The sequence below is a fragment of the Squalius cephalus genome (genome assembly GCF_949319135.1).
Source record: "Squalius cephalus genome assembly, chromosome: 7".
Taxonomy (NCBI): Eukaryota; Metazoa; Chordata; class Actinopteri; order Cypriniformes; family Leuciscidae; genus Squalius; species Squalius cephalus.
The window spans coordinates 23,481,082-23,506,649 of record NC_137128.1 but is presented as its reverse complement, the minus strand read 5'-3'; the positions used below and the strand labels follow the sequence as shown (position 1 = coordinate 23,506,649).

At 35.8% G+C, this 25,568-nt stretch overlaps 1 protein-coding gene across 1 annotated transcript; it reads right to left on the bottom strand.

The window, feature by feature from the left end:
• Positions 1–314: 314 nt before the first annotated feature.
• On the bottom strand, positions 315–22,580 carry atp1b3a (ATPase Na+/K+ transporting subunit beta 3a). The gene is made up of 7 exons (XM_079875734.1): positions 22,120–22,580; positions 8,687–8,815; positions 7,886–7,984; positions 7,582–7,769; positions 5,549–5,599; positions 3,360–3,446; positions 315–1,577 (listed from the first exon to the last, which is right to left on the bottom strand). Exons 1-7 carry the CDS (start codon positions 22,232–22,234, stop codon positions 1,410–1,412), a joined length of 837 nt encoding a protein of 278 aa, XP_079731860.1. The 5' UTR covers positions 22,235–22,580; the 3' UTR covers positions 315–1,409.
• Positions 22,581–25,568: the final 2,988 nt, after the last annotated feature.

The window sequence follows — 25,568 nt, the reverse complement described above, 5'->3', positions numbered from 1 at the left end:
AGAGATGGTGAGCATAATACAGTTAATATGTGCTCTGTTTATGACTGAGAATAGAAGCTGGAGTTCTCCAGGTGGCAAAGCTAAAGACCCTGTTAGCCAGACAGAACCCCCTCCTCCTTATCCACTAATGCTGAAAACAAGCTTATGTGTGAAAGAAGAGTTAGTGAAAATGTCAGGCAAAAGTGATCTAATTTTTTCCCCAACTATTAGAACGCAAAATTAAGCAGTAATAATAATAATAATAATAGTTGTATTTGTCTTCAATTAACATGGTGTGACAAGTTTTTTTTTTTTTTTTTTTTTTTTTTAAAGTTTAAAGTCCCAGTTTAAAGTCTCCAGGCCTAACAAGTGACTTGACTATAAGTTTCCCACAAACAGTATAAATGCAAAAGCTGGACATTCGAAAGTGTATACTAAACTTTCACAGGTGACTTTGCTACATTGGCCAGCTTAAAAGACCAACTATGTACATGTACAGACTGAAGCAGATTCTCGTCGCTGTGACTAAATGTGGTCAACTAATCAGTTGAGGCAGACCGCTGATTTATTGATAGCTGCTGGCAGGAATAGACAGTGCTATGTTTGGTTGAGCACTGTGACATGGTTAAGTTAAACAAATACGACGTATGGCACCGTATGCATGTTTCAGTGCAGTAAGAGAATGGGTTCAAATGTAAATACAATCATGCTTGTACATTTCAAACAAATTGCTATTTAGCACAATTGTTGTCATTTTGAAGAAAGAAAAAGACAGGTTTATGTATCTCTATTTTTTCAAGACAACACTGTCTTGACGCCATCATGTGGTACATTCAGGATATAACAGACCATCCACAACCACTACTTTCATGTGTTTTCTTTTTATTTGTCAAAATAGCATTTTTTACCAAGGTGTTAAATGGCTCTGAAGGCATCTGCATGAATGAGGATCCATGCAGAGGTTACGGATATCATTTAGGTTAAAAATTTGGCTCCTTCCGTATTTCATATTTCAAAAATGTGTCAAATAATACCACTTTTTCAACAATTATTACAGCAATATGACAATACGATCATTAAATATATTCACACAGAGCAACACAAACACAAAAAAACACCAAACCAAGGATTAAGATAGCAACTAACCCGTCTCATCAAGTACAATGTAAACGTAATGATGTTAAAGAATTCAAAACATCTAGGGAATGCAAGGCCCAGGGTTAAAATACAATTAAACGTTCAGAGACGCTCACGTCTTCAGCAGGAGACTAAACGGGGATTCATTAACAAAAATCAATCAGTCATGCCTGTCTGTGGAGTGTTAAATTAGGTCCTTTCAACCTGCTGAGGACCAGCAGGATGTACATGGGAGGGACAACAGGGAGTAAAGTAGTGCAAGTACCCCTTTATTGTCCTCACCAGCAACTGCTTTATTCGGTCACCAGGACCCGAAAGGTGACGCGGCCAAGAAACTTGTCGCGCTCGTCGTTGTTCTTGAGGTTGGAGCCCTCTACCTTGCACTCTACAATCAGCTCAGAGTTATAGTCTTCCTTCTTAAGCAACAGCTTTACAGCAACCAGAGGCTGAACGTAACCCTTCTATTGATGATCAGAGACAGAAAAACAGAGGTGAAATAATGTGCACTTCACTACATACACACACATCAAATTAAGATCTAATACTATATTTTCTGAGAGAAATGTCATCATAACATAATTTGTAGTACCATCGTACTTGTCCATCATTTTTTCTTAAAAAAAAAAAAAACGAGGTTACAGTAAGACGTTAAAGGGTTAGTTCACCCAAAAATGAAATTTCTGTCATTAATTACTCACCCTCATGTCGTCCCAAACCCGTAGTTCATCTTCGAAACACAAATGAAGATCTTTTTGATGAAAAGCGTTCTGACCCCCTCCTCTGTAGACAGCAACGTTATTACCACTTTCAAGGCCCAGGAAAGTAGTAAAGACATTGTTAAAATAGTCCATTGTGACTTAGGGGTGGGAATCTCTAGGCACCTCACAATTCGATTCGATTACGATTCAGAGGCCTGCGATGCTAAAACGATTATCGATGCATCTTTTTTTGTGTGTGTGTGACAACTTGGTACTTTTAAAGCAAAATAATGACCCATAAAGAATTTACTTCCAATATATTTGGATAATAAAACAAATGGAAGTGATTTGGCAAGTCAACTGTAAGGTTACATTTGCCAGCATATGTCCCAACATTCCAAAGAACCAACAGGAAAAGAAATGTGTGCCTGTACTAGCAGCATACTTGTAGTAAATGAATACAAACTTCAGCATATTCTGAATCTCTAACATAAATAAAATAATAGACTTCTATCCAACATCCTCCTGTTATGTGCAATGAGCAATATAATCCTTCAGACAAAATAAATAAATAAATTTGCTTTAGCAAAATCACAAACAGCTTTCATAGAAAAAAATATAGAATGATGTACAAGCAGCTCTCATACAAAAATAATGCTTGTGGACTTGCGCATATTCTGAGTAATTAGTAACATACAAAGCTGCTCTCATACACAAATAAATAATAAAGAGTCCAAGACTTATGACTTGAAATTGTTGATGTATACCACAATCAAAAACAGCTTATACAAAAAAAGTAAATGAACATCTTCAGAGAGCACTGTCAAAATGTAACTTTTTGTGACTGGCATTGCATCCTATTGTGACTACAGTGGTTCAACTTTAATGTTATGAAGTGATGAGAATACTATTTTAACAATGTCTTGACTACCTTTCTGGGCCTTGAAAGTTGTATTGATGTTGCAGTCTATGGCTGGTTCAGAAACCTCTCGGATTTCATCAAAATATCTTAATTTGTGTTCCGAAGATAAACTAAGGTCTTACGGGTTTGGCACGGCACAAGTGTATGTAATTAATGACAGAAATTTCATTTTTGGGAGAACTAACCCTTTAATAGGGCCAATTTTTGGAGGATTTAAAAGCAGAAATGTGAAGGGTGCTTAATAAAAGCACTTTTAAAAGGCACATTAATTCTTACACATAAACTTCTATATTTGATTACCTCAGGGTTTATGGCATTTCATTATGGCAATAAAGTTGTAAAATTGGATACACAGAAAAATGTTAACACATTGTTTTGTTATCCTATAACTATACAAATTAAATATTTTAACATTTATGAATTGACCCCATTCACTTTCATTGTATGTGCCTCACTGTAATCCATACTTTAACCTTCTTTTTATTTATTTTTTTTAAGAAAAGGACAGACAAGTGGAATTGTTTTAGTGGTATTCAATATTATGCTATAAATACTGTTAATAAAGCTTAGCTTGTATTGAACCTGGAATATTCCTTTAAGCATGTGCTGAGCGCCATACTTACATGTGTCTTTTTCCCATAGTAAGGGAAGTACATCCTATCAATAGTCCCCTCATGGGGGAAATACTGCATCTGAAGAGGTTTCTCACTCTGAAGAGAAGCAGGAAAATACCGTCAGACAACAGAAGACAGACTGTCACTGGGTGAGAGTGGATGATGCCATTTGATGTACACAAAAAATGGCTAAATGCTTTTAAATTGTCTTAACCACAAATTATTGGTCAGGAAATTAGAAAATAAATAAGTAAATGCACTACTTAAAAAACAATTGCTGCCTCAGAAAAACATCAAAGACAATTACGTTTTTGGCAGAATATGGGAAGTTGTGTGTGATGAATTACAATGACACACGAGTTGCATGGTGATGCTCCAGAGCGGTGTCTTTGAAAATCTGCTAAGAAATATAATAATAAATGCATCTCTACCACAGTGAAGAGTGCATCATTGTGTGGGAGGCTTTTTAGATGTGGCTTGAGAACAAGTCCATCAGGCTCATGTTTTGGCCTGGTCAGAGTCCAGATTTGAACCCTAGAGAATATTTGAACCCTAGTCTCACATTTTTCAACTACTCATGAGCTGTTTGAACAACACTGACTCTTCTTCCTGTAAAAGCTGTCAGCAAGTTTACCCACACGGCTTAAAAATTTAAAGAAAACAAAGCGGAAGGCTATTCCATGATGAGTTACTTTATCTACTGTATTTGTGCAATACTTGTTAATTTCCTGACCAGTGATTAAAACGGTTAAGACCATTAAAAGGCCACTAAACAGTTTGCCATTTTTAGCTTTGCATCTCTAATATAAATCATCCATTTGACATATACAGCAGATGCGGCGTAATAACACATTTGAATGCAGTGCATAATTAATCCCAGCAGAAGAAGCAGACTCCTGCTTTGGAGAAAATAAGCGCTGAAAGACATGCTGTTGCGTTGCCATGCTAAATAAATTACAATTTGCCCCAGAATTAGGCATCCATCTTGATCAAAAGTAGCATTAGCAACTCATCTAAGAAAATATTCAAATGATAACAACTGCGAGAATGGTCAGTTAATTGATTCTGATTAGGGATGCATGAGATATCAGCCGATATTACAGATTGTTCAATTTATTTGAATTGGTTATTATTAGATTTAATTGTGCACATTATTTCCTCTATTTTTACATGTAGATTACCTTTGCCACCATCTAACACGCACTTAAAGTTAATCTTTAAATCACTAATAATACAATAACAGATCCCTAAATTCACCTGTAACATTTAAAATGATTGATCTTAGTTTTTAGTGGTTTATTTATAGTTCATTTTAGATCATATTTAACATATCGGCGCATCCCTAATTCTGACAAGATGTTATTTCTATGTTAAAGCTTGCAGAAATTCTGAAGTAAGGAATGCCAGCATATACGTAAGAGACATGCTCAATCACATCGGTAGCAAACGACCGGGTGAATGAGAGAGACCATATATACAGTGATCTTACCCATCACTTTACTAAGGAGTTCGACTGGCAGCATGCAATTGAGACATGAGAGGAAAAGAAAAAAAAAACACACACACTTGAGAGAGGACAGACTAACAATTTGAAATTCAAGCAGGAGACACAACAACATTTAATCAAACCTTAAAGCTGAAATCCATAAGAAAACTGCAGAAAACACTGACAATTACAAACACCCAAGAGGTTCTGCTCCTACATTGGCTGCTTTGCAGAGCAATGAAACACCCTAAAAGGGTATGAGCTGTATGGGGATCAATCAGACATCTGCTTTGCTGACATCATACGCTATCATTGGTCACGTGATTTTTACCTTCATTATAGCTTGGTGTGAGCGAACCAAAATGATTAATGATTAAGGAAAATGATTGGGTGGACAAGTCTGTGTGACCAAGACTTAACAGGGAGGTCATTTGCAGGTTAAGTATGGACCTCTTTTAGTACTTTAACTGTGATTGCACTGAGAAACAGCTAGTATGGGATCTTTGGACAAGGTTTGTGTTGAGGCATTTGTGCTTTTTTTTAGTTCCATTTTCAAAATTTCTCTTTTAAATTGCAGCTTTAATCCACAAAAAACACCACAGATACAAACTTGTACATTTATGATCTTATATGGTCTACTATATCTTAATATCAGAAATGTAAATTCAATTCTTTAATCTACTTCCATATTAAACAGGTTTACAATTGTTACCTTTGATGTGCAGTTGATGTACGGATCTCCAGACGGCTTAAGACCAATGACCTGAGGATTAGGAATAATACAATATCAGCCTGATTCACCCTCGGTCAGTAAGTAGATATGAATACCTAGCCAATTTGATAATGCATTATTCATTTGGAATTAAATGTTTTGTATTCACCACCATTCAAATCTTTCACACTGATCCGCGAAAACGACAAAAAATGCTGTATTCTGCTGCCGGGCCATTAGATGGCGATGAAACACTACAGACTGAACACGTAATACGCATGTGCATGACGTCATAGTCTTCAGAGATTTGTGTTTTTGTTGTTTACACGGAGACCGTTTTCAAAAACGTACACTTTGAAACCCGTTTTCAAAAGTTTTTCGTTTTCAGGCACCCAAAACGCCATTGTTGTCTAAACAAACGGCCAAAACGCCGTTTTTAGTTGGAAACGGTGTCGTGTAAACAGCCCCTAAATCCCAGTGTTTCTCATGTTCTGAGCGGCCGGTATCCCAGTTTTCCCAGCGCTTCCAAGTCTGATAGTCCGGAGTCTGGTGGTCCCAGCGCACCCGAGGTCCGGTGGACTCGGAGGTCCTACCGCCATCGGCTATGTTTCCTGTAATGGCAGTCGCCATCTTATGTGTTTGGGCCATACATACATCTACAGCTCCTCCAGAGGCAGCGCCATCCACTCCAGCTCCTCCTGAAGAGGAGGCGTCCACTCTTGAACTTTCTATCTACCCTGACATGACCACAGAAGCCATCCTTGAACTCTCTGCCTGTCCTGTTACGGCAAAAGCGGCTGACTCTGAACTCTTCACCTGTCCTGTATTGGCCACGGAGGCCTTCTCTGAACCCTCTGTGCTTCCTGTTTCTGTCACAGAGGCTGTCCGTGACCTCTCTGTTACAGTTCTGCCTGATCTGCCATGGTGGGTTCCAGTTCCACCAGCTCCGCCTGGTCCGCCCTGGCTCTGATACTCCTCAATCTCCAGTTCCACCACACTGGCCCTCCATCATAATTTGTTGCAAAAGCTGCTGCCTCTTGATTTCCAAATTTAGATCCATCTGTGTATATTGGGATATGTTGTGGGAACATTGCTTTTATATCCAGAAATGGCTGGTGATAATCATTTGGATGAGTTTTTAATTTCTGGTTTCTTGCTAAATCCAGATGGATTTTGGGCTTTTTGAGATCCCATGGAGGAATTCATGGGAAAAAATCTGTGTTTGTTCCAAAATGTTTAAATCCACTTTCAGATTCTCCAGATGGGTTATATTGCATAGACCAAATGGACGGATGTAACTTGGCTTTCAATATTATTGAACGCTGAATTGAAAAACTGCTGAATAGGCTGGATTTTCCTAATGTGTTTTGAGGTTGGTGTGGTTAAAACATTCATGGCTTTAAAACTTTTGTTTTTTAAAAAGTGTTTAATATGAGGAATAAAATACTGTTAGCTGTAGGTGATGAAGCCAGGTCTCTTAAACAACTTTAATGGAGACTCCACATTACATCCACAAACAATTCTGAAACAATGAAGCTGACAAAAATGCATAGATTATTTTTGTTTATGAGAATTTGAAACCGTTCTGCATTGAACAGGACTGTATTTTGTTTATCTTCAGTTGGATTTTTCACTCCCTAGTATTCATGTACTTGTTTCTGTAGCAAATGCATTACTCCAGTCTTCAGTGTCATATGATCATTCTAGTAATATGCTGACTTTTATGCTGGCTCAAGAAACTTGAAACTTTCTTCTTCTTGATATTATTATCATTAATTAAAACAGTGGTGCTGCTTAATATTTTTGTGGAAACCATGATACGTTTATTTTCAGGATTCTTTAATGGATAGAAAATACAAATGAACAGCATTTATTTGAAATAGACTAAACTGTCTTTAAACTGTCTTTACTGTCACTTTTGAACAATTGAATGCATCCTTGCTGAATTAAAAATAATTTCTTTAAAAAATTCAATTCAATTAAATCTTACCGACCTGAAACTTTTGAATGGTAGTGCATGTTAGGTTACTCACCCTATTCATCTTGACAATAAAACACGGCTGTCCTTTAGCATAGCCGAAAGTGGTGTCCTCCATCCCGGAGCAATGGTGGAGTAAACTCCTCTTAAACTGGCACACCTTCTTCTGAGGTTCCTCATCCTGCTCAGAGTACTGACCCGCCATACACAAGTCATTTTTGGCTTGCTCTGAGTCATTATACTCTGGAAAACGGAAAACAGACAAATTATAAATAAACAAGACTATAGTTTCCAAGTACTACGCAACCAGATGAGAAATTCTTAAAAAAGCAGAGTGAGGGAAAGTGTAGAGCACTTACGATGCAGAAACGATTCTAGATGCTGAACGTACTTGCCATATTCAAGAGATTCTGATCTGTTAAAAACTATATTTAAAGAGTTTGGCCTGATAACCAACCCTGCGAAAAAGAAAAAGTTAGTTAAATATTAAATATATTTACTTTTTTAAAAGGGGACCTTCTATGCCCTTTTTTACAATATATTATATGTCTCAGGTATCCCCAAAATGCAGCTCAAAATACCCCACAGATCATTTATTTTACATTTATTATGTTGTAAATCCCCATTTTTGGGTGAAAGGAAAAACAAATGAGTGCTGCTCCCCACCCCCTTTTTCCAGAAGAGGGCGGAGCCTGTACGGCTACAGATACTCTAACTAACAAAACATCTGTTTGGTTTTGATTATCATATCTATCCCGCTCATGCTCTCGTGACATTGTAGTTCTTCATCATCATGAAAGTTTATTATCTGCATGCGTCTTAAAGCTATTTCAGTCTAAACTTCAGCTATGTGGTTTTCACGTGAATATTAAGTTCACATTAACAGTCATTTTTATTATTATAGGGTAGTTGTGTACACACACTGTCGATACACATTCATGTTCAAACACCATGTAAAAGTGAATTTTGCATAATAGGTCCCTTTTAAATAATTCATAACTTGTAATCTGTACATAATATGTACATAACATAATATGTACAGTAATGATCAGTTACTTCACTTTTTCATTAACACTTACTGTCAAATTTACTACAAATTTCATGTTGCACTATATACACAGTACAGCCTAATAATAAGAGCTGCACACTGTCAAACTCACCTGGGGATGCGATACGATCTTGATACTTTGGCGTGTCGTCATTCAGCATCTGAAGCATCACCCACAAAGTGAAGACAAACATGGCAGCCAAGAAGACATAGAAGACCAAGTAAAAGAGGAGGATGATGCCTGAAAGACAGTACCTTTGAAAATCATTTATTGCTAGGCAGAACTGAATTGATAAGACCCCTGTTAAAAAGCTTTAAAAATGTATATTTCATACATACATTTGAACAGTATAAAATATTAACATAACCAACCAATGCATTCATAACAGAACCAACCATATCATAACATTTTGCTGGGGTTTCATATAGAGCTCATTTTAATCTGACCGCATACATTGCAAGCTTATCCAATTTCAATTTATTTCTCTCTCTGAGATACTTAATTCTGATTGGTCATTCACGGATTTTCAATTTCAGTCAATTATAGCTACACTATGTAGCTTTTTTTTAAATAATAATAAAACAAAGTTATGAGAGAGTCCAAAAATGCATTTTCCAAACCATGTCTTCACCCAAATATAGTTTGAAAACCCTATAATAAAGATTTGAGTCAAAATCTCCCAAGGGGCAATTAAATGTAACAAATCTTTTATTTGAAAATGAAACAACATTTTATCAGGCTTTGATAATTGCCTTAGTTTTTTAAACAGCTTAGATTTTATACATTTTTATAAAAATCACCTGTCAAGTTTACAATATATATTAAATCAGCGTCAATGAGAGTCAAATTGGATGACTACAGGGACTCATCTCAAGATCACGCATTTAACAGTTCATCTATTACCAAAATTATGAAAAAAGATCAGTCAAGAACACAAAAATTATTGAAAATATTAAAATCATGAATGTCAGAATCAGAATGTGCATAAAAAATGTCCGTCAAAACCAACACGTTAAACTATGTTCATTAACCCGGCGAAGTACAAATTTATACTTGTGTGCGTTATGTATTATGCACGTTATTGTCTCTGACAGACAGCATGTTGAAGCCACTCAGGCTGCCATTTTCTCCCTCCTCTCGGAAAGCAATAACGCATCAAAACATCCGGTAGTGTGGGTTTTACTGGAAATAAGTGTACTCGCTGGACCTCTCGCTGTAAATACTAACGTATATATTGTGCACGTTATTTTTTGACAGACATCAATGTCGTGATATTCAAATTATGTGGATTTGAAAACAGATAGATTGTAAGGTAATAATTCTTTTTTTCTTAGCCAGCAAGTATTCAGTGAAGTGACTGATTCCCATGAGTGTATTATGCCGATGTTTTTAGTTCTAATATTCCAACCGACAGCGAGCCTAAGTTTTGGACGGATGAGATAACGTGCGTAAGGGTTGTGAACTATGTTTGATTTTTGGGTAATTATAAAACATGCTAAAGACGTTCAAAATGCTTTTCACATAGTTCATTATACTTTTTACGGAATGAAGTTTATTTCTTGGCTTAAATAAATTACATGTAACTCAGAGACTGGCATGTCTGGCTTGTCACAATTGTTACATTCACTCTTATAACAAATATTGTGGTAACACTTTAGAATACTGTATCTTACTTACTGCATAACTAATAAGGAATTATTGAGGAACTAATAGGTAATTATTTATTAACACTTAAGTCACTACTGTTAACTACTAAGGAAGATGTGTTAACTAATTAGTATGTAATAGAATTGTATGATTGTGTTAAGTTTCAGTTAGTTAATCAATAACAAATGAATTATGTCATAACTCTTGAAGAACTATTTAATAATTATCTATTAATTAATGTGCAAGAAAAATAACTAAGAAGTAACTACTAATGAACAGTCATACACAGTGATTACTACAATAAACCGTTTTATTTTAGCAGTGGAGTGGTGGATGAAGTACACAAATCAAGTACTTGAGTAAAAGTACAGATAACCCAATAAAATATTACTCCAGTAAAATGATAAACTACTGGCCTATTCATTTTCAAAAGTACCTTAGTAAAAGTACAAAGGTAATTACTTGAAAAGTAAAAAGCACTGATCAATGTTTTTTATTTTATTTTCTAGCCAGTTTTAGTCATTCTTCAGCACTAATAAGAAAGATAAGTGCAGACATTTACTAGGCTATATATTGATCTGCAAATAAGCAAACTTTTTATTTAATTAGCAAAATGTATCATAATGTATGATAATCTATTTTACAAAGGTTTAGATAATACCGTTAATAATGTGTTTTTTACAGTAAGTTTGATTTGAGTCAGAAGTATGTGGTAATTCTGTATTAATTACTAATGAGTTCCCTATATTCTCACTTTAGAATACTGTTCCAGGTTCCAAGTAATTCCTGAAGAATTATCTAATAATTATTTGTTAATTACCAATTAATTTCCTTATATGTTCACTTTAGAATACTGTTTCAGGTCATAAGTAGCCTAATTCCTGGATAATTATTTGATAATTATTTATTAATTACTAATGAGTTCCCTATATTCTCACTTTAGAATACTGTTCCAGGTTCTAAGTAATTCCTGCAGAATTATTTGATAATTATTTATGAATTACTAATAAGTTCCCTATATTTTCAGTTTCCCTCAGTCATTGCCTCAAACATGAATTTACTCACACACAGACACACACAGTACTGTATATAAAATATAAAAACTAATCTGAGGTTAGTTTTGTATGACTGTTCATTAGTAGTTACTTCTTAGTTATTTTTCTTGAACCTTAATTAGTAGATAATTAGTAGTAGTTCTTCAAGAGTTATGACAGAATTCATTATTTATTGATTAACTAACTGTTACTTAACACAATCATAAAAATATATTACATACTGATTAGTTAACACATCTTCCTTAGTAGTTAACAGTAGTGAAGAAGTAGTTAATGAATAATTACCTATTAGTTCTTTAATAATTACTTATTAGTTATGCAGTAAGTAAGATACAGTATTCTAATAGTCGGGGAGCCAAAGTCTCAAAAGCTCAATAAAATGGGTTGAACCTGACATGGTCTGTTATACTTTTTATTTGTGTTTTTTCTGTTAACTTTGACCCTAAGAACCAATAATTGGAGGGTCTGCTCTGCCGGAAATATCGCGAAAAAAAATTGTGGCCATTTTAGTGTATGCACCCTTTATTTTTTATCAGAAAAATGTGAAAAATGATTTTTTCCCTCAAATCCTCAGTGGGTTTGGTAGGCTGTCAATAAATGCACTCCAGATACAAAAAACACATTTGCTGACAACATCCACTGAAAAAATAACTCTTAAAACACATTTCTACATGATTTTGCATCAATTTAATGCAAAAAATTAGGCGTTTTCTCACTTTTTTCCAATATTTTCATCCTTACTTCATTGGCAATCAACTATTCCCCCAAGTTATGACATCAGTCAATATGTCATTCTTTTCACCAAACAGTATACTCACTCCACAGAAAAAATCATAAAAATCCAACCAAAATCAATGGATCTGTGATGATTTCACTAATAGTTGATCAGCAGGCTCAGAACCTCAATAGAATTGTAGGCTACTCTCAAAATTCCGAAAGACATGTAGTCCATGACCCAGGGGGGTTGATCGGTATCATCGGGGGAAAAAATGCTATCATTGTTATTTGGCAATGTATACACCCCTAGTATTAGAAAAATCACTATAGCAGTGCAGGGGTGGTAGCGAAATCACTTTTTTCAGCTCATGAAGTTACTAACCCCCTAAGATAAATTCTGTTTTTGAAATCTGGTGTATATCTGGTTTAGGCTCATGCTAGGGATATTGTCAATATTCTATAATATGGTGCTTGGTATCGCTGGAAAGGGGACCTTTTAGGCTTTCATTTAAGCCCAGTACTGAATCTGTCTGACAAACACAGAGGTCACATGACTTCTTTAAACCAGAAATAACACACATTTTTTCACAATTTCCGCCTAAACTAAAAATCCGCCTAAAATCGCTGTGCCATGAAAGAACACCACGGACACAAAAGTCAACAACTTCAATACTCAAGGCACTCTGATGACTCAGAAAATGTATAATATACCCATACTATTTATTTGTGAGAGCCTTAAATTAGACTTGTGCAGCCAGCACAAGTCTTCAAAATAGAATAGAGCCAATAGAATGGACAAATAGAATACCCTAGACCAGGGCCAAATGTTGTAATAAAAACACTTGTAATTGGTGTAACAAAATGTTTCTATCATGTATTTTGATATTCACCCACTTTCAGTTAGAATGTCAGAATGTAGCTCATGCACTGAATGTTGATGGATTTTGACAAGGTTTTGTCAGTTTTGTGAAAAGATTGTTGGTTCAGTTGACTGGTTATAACAACACTATAACTATACCATCTTCAATCAACTTCCATTGAGTTCCAGGGGTATTCAATGTAAGTACAAAATACTTTTTCTCTTGTGCTTGTGAATTGGTGGGGAATAGTAGCAGTAGCTAATGTAAGCTTGGTGTTTTTCACACTTAGTATACTTCTTTTAAACTTAAAATAAGAAAGTATACTTTCAGTCTACATTTTATGTACTTCTCAGAAATATACTTAAAATTACACTTCAGTGTACTTGATGTATACTGAGAGAAAAGTCCAGGGCCCGTATTCATAAAGATTCTAAGAATCCTCTCAGAAAACTCTTAATTTTGCTTAAAGGAGAACTCCGGTCAATTTTAACATTGAGCCAAATGTCAATTTGGAGTGCTGTCAATACAGAGAACAACAACAAAAATCGGTGTTGCCTACACCATGTTATCCTCTTTTTAAAATTTGCACCCTGTTGACTTCAATGGGGCAATATTTAAACCTGCTTTTAGCCTCTTAACATCCTTGATGTGTCATTACAAGTGCACAGCCATGTGAGCACTGGCTGAATTATTATCATTTTTATTCATATCTTTCACATCTACTGCAGTCAGATTGACCCTCGTTCACTCTGAAGGAATCACTCACATTGGCTGTGCACTTGTAATGACACATCAAGGATGTTAAGAGGCTAAAAGCAGGTTTAAAACTTGCCCCATTGAAGTCAACAGGGTGCAAATTTTAAAAAGTGGATAAAATGGTGTAGGCAACACCGATTTTTGTCGTTGTTCTCTGTATTAACAGCACTCCAAATTTACAAAAAAATAAGCTCAATGTTAAAATTGACCGGAGTTTTCCTTTAAAAACTTTTACGTAGGAGTCTTAGCTTAAGAGCGATTCGGGGCCAATCTGAGAACAACTCTGAGCAAGGAAAAGACAAAAACTTTCATCTTAGTGAGGAGGCGGGGCTGACCCCGTTGCTATGTATGACACAATCTTTTGAAGACTGTGATTGGCTGGTAGTCCAAGAAGGAAAAAAATTGTGATTTGTCTATTCTAAGCCTTCACTTTGAAATTACATGCGACTGTGTACATTACACACTGCTGAATTGTTGCATTTTCCCAGTTGCCAAATATCGTAATGTAGTGATTACTTTCATTTCTGGCGCTATTGCATTTCTGCGCTGTCGGAGATGTTAGCGCGTCTCTAAGATCAGTCACAAACATGATCCATGCACGATCTAATCTTTAGCGTCTTATTAACTCACTGTCATCCATTGTCTGCAACAGATTTCTTCTCCTTCTTCTTTCTGCCATGTTCTCCTCTGCTGAAGAAACTCTTCAGCCTCTTAAAAGTCCTCGTCCGTGCTCCTAACAATTTTGACCTTAAGACCTCTTTTAAGGGTTAAGATGCTTTCTGAATTACTTTTGTCTTTACTGGGATTTTTTTCTTTAATTTTAAGAATAAACGGCCACATTTCTAAGAATTTTCTTAGAATTTTGTCACTAGGAGCTACTCTTTGCATTAAGATTCTTTATGAATACGGGCCCAGGTATATTTGGCCTGTACTTGAACTCAATCTTTTGATCCAGATATACTTAAAAGCAGGGTTCACCAATCTCGGTCCTGGAGGGCCGCTGTCCTAAACTCTGCAGAACAGCGGCCCTCCAGGACCGAGATTGGTGAACCCTGCTTAAAAGAATAATTAAGAATTCAAAGTACTGTATACTTGTCTTGTAGTTGTGTTAACTCTTTTGTAGGCTTGTCCACTGGTCGTGTAAATCAATTTACTCTAATTCTACTTTTTTGTTTAAAATGTTGCCTTTCTTTATGAAACTTACTGACATTCAAGTGTTAAGATTAAAAAAGGATGCATGAAGCTAATAACATGTTTTTAAATTTAAAGTACAGTTAAAGGTATTTTTCAATTGCTATGTTTACTTAAAGAAAACTTACAAGTACACTTGCAGTATAAACTACGAAACTAGTAGTTTACTGAGAGTACACATCAGTGTGTACTTTCATAAACTAAAAAATGTACTACTTGTATTAAAACAGTAAACTACTAGTATACTTATAAGTTCACTTGTAGTACAGATGCATTACAAATGAGAAACCTAGTTGTGTGCTTAGTTTACTACTCTTACAAATACTAAAAATACGAAAAGTGAGCCAATTTAGTCCCAAGCAGTATTGAAATAGTACACAATTTTACTACAAGTACACATTGATATTAGTATACTTACTACATAAAGTATACTTAAAAATATACTTGAAAATTACTTAAGTATACTTCATAAAATGAACATGAAGACATGCACTTTTATGATGAAGAGATGCACTTTTATGATGAAGAGATGCACTTTTATAATGGACAGATGCACTTTTATGATGGATAGATGCACTTTTATGATGGATAGATGCACTTTTAGAATGGATAGATGGACTTTTATGATGGAGAGATGGACTTTTATGATGGAGAGATGGACTTTTATGATGGATAGATGCACTTTTATAATGGAGAGATGGACTTTTATGATGGAGAGATGGACTTTTATGATGGAGAGATGGACTTTTATAATGGATAGATGGACTTTTAAAATGGAGAGATGGACTTTTATAATGGATAGATGCACTTTTATAATGGATAGATGCACTTTTATAATGGATAAATGCACTTTTATGATGGATAGATGCACTTTTATGATGGATAGATGCACTTTTATAATGGAGAGATGGACTTTTAGAATGGATAGATGGACTTTTATGATGGAGAGATGCACTTTTATAATGGATAGATGGACTTTTATGATGGAGAGATGGACTTTTATGATGCAGAGATGGACTTTTATAATGGACAGATGCACTTTTATGATGGATAGATGCACTTTTATAATGGAGAGATGGACTTTTAGAATGGATAGATGGACTTTTATGATGGATAGATGCACTTTTATAATGGAGAGATGGACTTTTAGAATGGATAGATGGACTTTTATGATGGAGAGATGGACTTTTATGATGGAGAGATGCACTTTTATAATGGATAGATGGACTTTTATGATGGAGAGATGGACTTTTATGATGGAGAGATGGACTTTTATAATGGACAGATGCACTTTTATAATGGATAAAGGCACTTTTATGATGGATAGATGCACTTTTATAATGGAGAGATGGACTTTTAGAATGGATAGATGGACTTTTATAATGGAGAGATGGACTTTTAGAATGGATAGATGGACTTTCATGATGGAGAGATGGACTTTTATGATGGAGAGATGCACTTTTATAATGGATAGATGGACTTTTATGATGGAGAGATGGACTTTTATAATGGACAGATGCACTTTTATAATGGATAAATGCACTTTTATGATGGATAGATGCACTTTTATAATGGAGAGATGGACTTTTAGAATGGATAGATGGACTTTTATGATGGAGAGATGGACTTTTATGATGGAGAGATGCACTTTTATAATGGATAGATGGACTTTTATAATGGACAGATTGACTTTTATAATGGATAAATGCACTTTTATGATGGATAGATGCACTTTTATAATGGATAGATGCACTTTTATGATGGACAGATGCACTTTTATGATGGATAGATGCACTTTTATAATGGAGAGATGGACTTTTAGAATGGATAGATGGACTTTTATGATGGAGAGATGGACTTTTATGATGGAGAGATGCACTTTTATAATGGATAGATGGACTTTTATGATGGAGAGATGGACTTTTATAATGGACAGATGCACTTTTATAATGGATAAATGCACTTTTATGATGGATAGATGCACTTTTATAATGGAGAGATGGACTTTTAGAATGGATAGATGGACTTTTATGATGGAGAGATGGACTTTTATGATGGAGAGATGGACTTTTATGATGGAGAGATGGACTTTTATAATGGACAGATTGACTTTTATAATGGATAAATGCACTTTTATGATGGATAGATGCACTTTTATAAAGGAGAGATGGACTTTTAGAATGGATAGATGGAATTTTATGATGGATAGATGCACTTTTATAAAGGAGAGATGGACTTTTAGAATGGATAGATGGACTTTTATGATGGAGAGATGGACTTTTATGATGGAGAGATGGACTTTTATAATGGAGAGATGGACTTTTAGAATGGATAGATGGACTTTTATGATGGAGAGATGGACTTTTATAATGGAGAGATGGACTTTTAGAATGGATAGATGGACTTTTATGATGGAGAGATGGACTTTTATGATGGAGAGATGCACTTTTATAATGGATAGATGGACTTTTATGATGGAGAGATGCACTTTTATAAAGGAGAGATGGACTTTTAGAATGGATAGATGGACTTTTATGATGGAGAGATGGACTTTTATGATGGAGAGATGGACTTTTATAATGGAGAGATGGACTTTTAGAATGGATAGATGGACTTTTATGATGGAGAGATGGACTTTTATAATGGAGAGATGGACTTTTAGAATGGATAGATGGACTTTTATGATGGAGAGATGGACTTTTATAATGGACAGATGCACTTTTATGATGGATAGATGGACTTTTATAATGGATAGATGGACTTTTATAATGGATAGACAATAACAGATTTTTACAGCGATTGATTCCAACAATCTTTTCACAAAACTGACAAAACCTTGTCAAAATCCATCAACATTCAGTGCATGAGCTACATTCTGACATTCTAACTGAAAGTGGGTGAATATCAAAATACATGATAGAAACATTTTGTTACACCAATTACAAGTGTTTTTATTACAACATTTGGCCCTGGACTAGGGTATTCTATTTGTCCATTCTATTGGCTCTATTCTATTTTGAAGACTTGTGCTGGCTGCACAAGTCTAATTTAAGGCTCTCACAAATAAATAGTATGGGTATATTATACATTTTCTGAGTCATCAGAGTGCCTTGAGTATTGAAGTTGTTGACTTTTGTGTCCGTGGTGTTCTTTCATGGCACAGCGATTTTAGGCGGATTTTTAGTTTAGGCGGAAATTGTGAAAAAATGTGTGTTATTTCTGGTTTAAAGAAGTCATGTGACCTCTGTGTTTGTCAGACAGATTCAGTACTGGGCTTAAATGAAAGCCTAAAAGGTCCCCTTTCCAGCGATACCAAGCACCATATTATAGAATATTGACAATATCCCTAGCATGAGCCTAAACCAGATATACACCAGATTTCAAAAACAGAATTTATCTTAGGGGGTTAGTAACTTCATGAGCTGAAAAAAGTGATTTCGCTACCACCCCTGCACTGCTATAGTGATTTTTCTAATACTAGGGGTGTATACCTTGCCAAATAACAATGATAGCATTTTTCCCCCCGATGATACATGTCTTTCGGAATTTTGAGAGTAGCCTACAATTCTATTGAGGTTCTGAGCCTGCTGATCAACTATTAGTGAAATCATCACAGATCCATTGATTTTGGTTGGATTTTTATGATTTTTTCTGTGGAGTGAGTATACTGTTTGGTGAAAAGAATGACATATTGACTGATGTCATAACTTGGGGGAATAGTTGATTGCCAATGAAGTAAAGATGAAAATATTGGAAAAAAGTGAGAAAACGCCTAATTTTTTGCATTAAATTGATGCAAAATCATGTAGAAATGTGTTTTAAGAGTTATTTTTTCAGTGGATGTTGTCAGCAAATGTGTTCTTTGTATCTGGAGTGCATTTATTGACAGCCTACCAAACCCACTGAGGATTTGAGGGAAAAAATCATTTTTCACATTTTTCTGATAAAAAATAAAGGGTGCATACACTAAAATGGCCACAATTTTTTTTTCGCGATATTTCCGGCAGAGCAGACCCTCCAATTATTGGTTCTTAGGGTCAAAGTTAACAGAAAAAACACAAATAAAAAGTATAACAGACCATGTCAGGTTCAACCCATTTTTGAGACTTTGGCTCCCCGACTATAAAGTGTTACCAATATTGTTTATTTAAACTAGTGCTGTCAAATCAAAAGTTTGTGTTTATATAATATATATGTAATATATACACACACATACGTATACTTTAGTTTAACGAACTTTTATTTTAGAATCGATTAATCATGATTAATCAATTTGACAGCACTAATTTAAACCCATGAAAAATGCAGATCCTGTTGTAAATAATAGTGAAAAATCCCTTTTTAAAACTGCTGTTTCATTACCCCTGTGAAGATTTTGACTCATTTATATTTTAGGCTGTATGAATGTATTTTGTGAGAAATTGCATATATAGGTCAGTTGCCTGTGCGTGTCACAGCATTTTCCTACTCAGAGAAAAGTAGCTCTGGCTACTGTGGTTCTTGTATGGTGTAAGTGGCGTAAATTTCCCATGGATCATTCAAAACAGCAAACCTCCGGGGAGACACCAGCTGTAAAAACAAAAGCTGTGTCCCAAGTCAAGAGGCTTCATCCTTCGAAGGCTGCGTTAAAAGGCCAAATGTGTCACAGCAGAACGACAAAGGCTGTCCCAATTCAAAGGCTTCTTCAGATGCAGCCTTTAAATGAGTGGATTAGTGATGTTCAGTTAGTGAATGAATCAGTCTTTTGAGCCGGTTCTTTTTAGTGAACTGGTTGAACCAATTCACCAAACCGGACTGAACCATCTGAAACGGTTACGCAATCAAAAGTCACTCAATCAAAACTCACTTTCAGACACTCTCGAAAGACTCGAAATCGCCAGACTCGACTTCGCCAGACTCGAAATTAACCAATATCCAGGAGTGTATGTTCCGCCTAATTTTGCCAACACATTCAGCAATCCAGTTAGTCCATCAGTACACAATTCACGGCTGTTGTTTATTTAAAAAAAATGTATGTTTCTAATAAGTAACTAGATAAGAACATTTGGGGTGTGAGTGTGTGCAGTTTACGTTGTAGAACAAAACTAGCTAAAACAAAGCTATGTTTACCACAGGCTTTATTTAACTCATAAAAAGAAAAGAAAAGATTTCAAAAGCCCATGGGAAAATCTCGAGAGAACCAGTGGCGAATTAGACTTCCGGGTTTGAAGTCATCCCTGGACCACTCTATTGGGACCATACTTCAAAGGACACAGTTAAAGAAATCATTATTTATGTGACCATCCGTTCTGATAAGATGTCCTGTATCAATGCGTACACCGGTGCATCTTACCACATTCATCCAGAGCCGAAGCACAAGCAAAAGATTGCATGTTGTTCTGTTTAAAGCTTTAATTTAGAGATTTAAAATAAAGGTGAAAATAATTTAGTCATTTATTTAATATATATTCACATGTTGTAAAATAATGTTACAGTCCCATTCAGCTAGTGGCGTACTGCACATCTGTGAGAAGAGAACACCCCCCCCACACACACACACACACACACACACACACACACACACACGTGCACGTGTGAGGCCCCTCCCACCAGCAGTGATGGCATGTATGAAAATCTGTTGTGCACCTCCTGCTCATGTCTGTCTCCCCCACTTACAGTAATTGATTTAATGGTATAAATATCTGATTTTGCACGCAGTGAATTATCATTGCATTGATGCATTCAATGTTATTATTAATAACATTATATAGGCCTTTTTTTTGCTAAATAAAAATAATATAGCCTAATAATAATAATTATAAACATTGCCTCAGCAAAGACCGAGCCTAAAGACTGTATATTTTATTTGATCTATTTGTTAAAATCAGTTATTGGCACACTTCTGCACTAACGCGTCAGGCTGTCTATATGCTACTTCACAAATGGGCGATGAAAACAACTGTGACCTTATTTGTGGTATTTTCTGGTATTTTGGTATCTTATTATGTTTTCTATGATCCTCAGGGTTTTTTTTTTTTTTTTTTTTTCTATTTTATTTTCTTCTTTAGTCAATTGAGTTCCGTTCTAAAAAAAGCCACAAACAAAAAAAACAAAAAAGCAAAGGCTACTGGTAAATAGGCCTAGATGAATCTGCGACATAGCCCATCAAAGGATGAGGGGCCCCCACACACTGCATGGACTGGGGGGGTGTCCCGTACGGCCAATCATTCAGCAGTTGATCTTTATTTTTATTTTTATTTTTTTTTTTGCCTGTACAAAAAATCAAAGGTGTCACTCGAACAGAAGGTTTAGTGAGGCGCAAAAACGGAAAGATTCCCCACGGGCCAGGCGACGTCACGGCGCTCAGCGACGACACTTTGATGTTACCGCGCGCTCTGACGTTGCCATTTAGGTCTATGATCTTCAAAATGAACGCGAATGAATGGGTTTTTGAATAGGGGTCATTATTTTGACTGACTGAAAGCGTCTAATCCCTGCAGGCTTTTAATCATTTAGACGCGCACTGGTATCCTCAAGATAATCAGCCGAATTGACTAGGCATAATGGGCCTTGGGTCAATAAGAACAAGAGAAGGTTAATCACACGTTCAGCAGTGAACACACTGAGAGTTTCTGTCAATCTCGTTATTTTTAAGACAAGTTATTTAATCAGCGCACAAATGTTTTCGGTAGCTAAATAGTGTAAACACGAGCCTTGCTTTGATAAATAAACGTAGATTATAACCACACTACTACCGTCTGGAGGAAAACGCTTATTTGGCCACTGAGCCAGTGTCTAATGACGTTTATTAGCATCAGGCTCCGTTTTCGCTCCACAGTGAATTTTAACTGCGAAACACGGACCATTTTTAAACCTAAAAAAATAACACATTAAAAAATACCAGGCATTAAAGAACTGCTGCCGCTTCTAATTTTTGTAACATTTAAATTCGCAACATAATTTTGTTACAAATATTGATTCCGAATCCAAAATGTTCGAGAAGACGTGCTATATATAGCCTACGACCTGAAGATGTTGAGCATTGAGCAACATTATTTACACTGTAACAGATCATCATTCGAAACGCAGAGAGATGAGAGGACATTAAAAAGCCACTGATGTCATCAGGGAACGAGTTGATGACATTAAGATGCCGGAATGCCTAAGATAACGATGCTTTCGTCATTTTCAATGCACACTCGTCTTCATTCATGACCCTAGGGGGTCTTCATCATGTTTAATAAGCTTTACAGTTTCCTTCTGTCAAAAAAAATCTGCCCATAATGTATGCAAACTGCACATTTCATGAATGACGCCGTTAGGGTTTCTGTCAACTCACCCCAATTTCTACCAGTCCGACCGAAGAATTCTCCAGTTCTTGGATTGTAGATCACGTCTTTCCAGTTACTCTCGGGCTCTTTGCCCTCCGCTGGTTTTTCGCTCTTTTTTGACATGCTTGTAATTTAGGCGCAACTTATGAAAATGACGCTGCGTGCGTGTGTGTGTGTGTGTGATGCGAGCTGTTTGGTGAGGCTGATGCGCTGGTGAAAGAGCGAAGAACCTCCGGCCTCTGACGTCTCCAAATGTTCCTGATTCTGAACTGGTCCAACAGACCTGGACCGACAGCAGCACGTTATGTTGTGGGGGAGGGAACGAACGAAGGGGCAGCTGTTTCGCGCATGCGTACACAGTGCAACCCTGGAATTGTTACAAATTGATTGTGAATTTTATACCGGAGAATCTTGATGATCAGCGGCTCTATGTATTATGCATGCTATGAGAAGGTCGTATCATGGTACTGAATTACCATATTCATATCCCATGCTTTTACATAGCCTACACAAGCCTACTCTTGGTGTTATGGTGCATGTTCAAATATATATATATACATACTATTAGCCTATTAATAGCCTATTATATATACACTATTATTAGCCTATTAATAGTTTTCAGATAACATGGCACCAAATAAATGTTTACTCATAGGACTCAAGAATGGACAGACACTTATTCTGAGATTCTATGATGAAGAAATTCAACCAATGACTCTAACTGGCAAGATAGATACCCTTTATGAATATGGTTTATTCCTAATAACAAGTGAGAAAGTTTTAAACCTCTAACGAGAATGGAAGAAATAAGGTAACAAAGTGAAGAACTGCAAAATGAATGCTATTCCCATCACTATTTTCTTCTGCTTTCTGAGCACAGCTGAGCTGTAATGAGGCTGTTAATTAGTGATGACCTCAGTAAACACAGATGACTTATGTAACACACACACACACACACGCAAAAAAAATGAATTTGTTCAATGGGATGAATTATGAATTAAAAGCTAAAATTCCTCAGCTAAAAAGTGTAATGCACTACATTTGTTATTTGAGGTTAGCTGAATAAAATCAGCCATTTCAGATCATTCAATTGAACAAATACTGCTTTTCATTCATTTTCTTTCAAATACCTGCCACCACATTTTTTTCCTTCATTGTGTGCTTCTGGACTGTTTGTTATTGTTTAAGTATTAAAAAATTCTCCAAAAAAACAAAACAAAAAAACCCCTCAAATCCTCAGAGCTCATCTTGCCTTATCAAATACTGCCTCTTACTGGTCAATAGTTATGTGGACAACAATGAATGCTGCTGTAATGTCTTATTTTATATTGCTGTTTTTCAGTAGGCTATATTACTTTTTAACATCTTAAGTGTTTTACTGGTATTCTCGTGGCTCCTATTGGCAAGAAAATACTTAAAAAGAACTGGCAATTACTAAAATAACTCCTGTAGAAGATTTTTACCACATTCGGGTTAATCTCCCGCATTTCATAACATTTGAACGAGCATTTTAATATGGTTGACTGTTTTGGTTGTCTCCTTGATATGGTTGACTGTTGAATTTTTACTCTGCTAAGTAATATAGTAATAGTAATAATTGCATACCCTCTTGAGTAGTTATAGTTTTGTATATTACTTCACGACCGCTAAAAAGGTAGGCTATGTTGAATGTGTGTATCATGAATGTAGGCTATACCGGACGTACTACATTCGCCATGCTGTCATTATCATGTGACCTGCGTCAGTTACATCACTGCACTGCAATTCACAACTCCTCTCCCGTGGCATCCTGGGAAAGTTAAGTGTCCATGGAATGCAGATTTCAGAATATCGCCGGAAGTAGTCATCTGGGTAGCCTACTTATTGCCGACTCTTTTATGAGTAGGCTACTGTGAATTCAGACACAGTAACTTTTGTCACATACTGTTTTTTCGCCCAAGGTCTTCAGAATTAATAAGCAGGTGAGTTTGATCAAGGTTGGAGCTATACTAAAGTGGACCTCACGGGTCAGAGTTGAGAACCCCTGCTCTATATGGAGGAACACATGGGTAAACTGTTGGTACTGGTATTTTCTGCCAAGCTGATTTTTCCTTTAATCCTAAAACACAACACAATGCGTAATTCAAGGGTAAAACACTTAAAAATCAGTATGGAAAATTCAAAGTAACCGTCAAAGTACATGTTTTTCCTTTATTTTCCTTTGACTTTTTTTAAATGCCCTTCAACCTTCACTTTCCAATACAGATTTACAAACTGAATAATTATTTTTTAACTATGTTTGTGTTAGCCAGAAAATGTGTTAGGTATTTTAATGATTTACAGGCATATGTGCAGCATAATGTTCTTGTTAAGGCAAAAAATAATAAAAATAATTTAGACAAAATGAGCAAATAGAATATTCAGCATAGTAGTTGTTAAATATATATTAATATTTTAATATAATACTAAAATTTCAGAACTTCGGGGAGAAAAAGCATATATGATTTTTTATTTCATTAAAATGAAAGAATTTGAAACGTGAAGAGATTAGAAGTGTGTCATGTTTAAAAGACTAGGCTGAATCCGAAATTGCCCCCTATACTCTCAAATAGGGCATTATTTGAGGGGCCAGCCATTTGTAGTAGTGTCCGAAACCGTAGTGGACGTTATTGAGTGCACTTATTTAACCCCATATTGCACTTCAATAACGTGTGTACAGCCAATGTACACTCAGCGGTTGTCCGAATTCGCTCACTCGTTTTCATTCACCACTTCAAGTGAACAGTATAAGTGGACTAACATAGGGAATAGTGAATGAGGGTTTAGGGGGCGATTTCAGCAGCCTTAGTTGCTTCCAGGGGCGTCTCTAGACCCTTTTTTGTTTTAGTTTCGCTGTGCCCCAGTAAAATTTTCCTGATAAATCATTGTCTGATGAGGAGTAAGTAACATCTGAAATAGGCTTTCCTATTCATTGAACATTATCATTTATATTATTTGAATTATTTAAAACTTGAAGGCTGATTTTAATAATTACTATTAATTGTAACAGAGGTGTTTCATTATTGAATGAGTTTGGGGTGTCCCCCTTGGTTGAAACCTAGAATCGTCACCACCTTTCTCCCAGTTAGCGACGGCCCTGCTCTTAAACCATTAACCAAAAATATGCCCTGCTAAGTCACTGTTCTTTCACTCAGCTCATTCATCTAAACATTTGTAAATGTTGCAGCGCTTCTTCTGTTACTGTCCTCTCAGGATGAATCACTTAACGCTTTATTTTTAAATAGCTTTCGATTAAAGTGTCTGTAATCTAAATGTAAAATATATATAAACCAAAAAAAAAAAATTCTAAGAGCTTAAATGTGTCAAAGAGTATGTGCTATAAACCTCTACTGTCCTGAACAAGACTGTAAAAACCTATTATAAACAACCTTTGAGTTCATGGCTTCTCCAGTGTTTGGGTCAAAGCAAAGAAGATTTT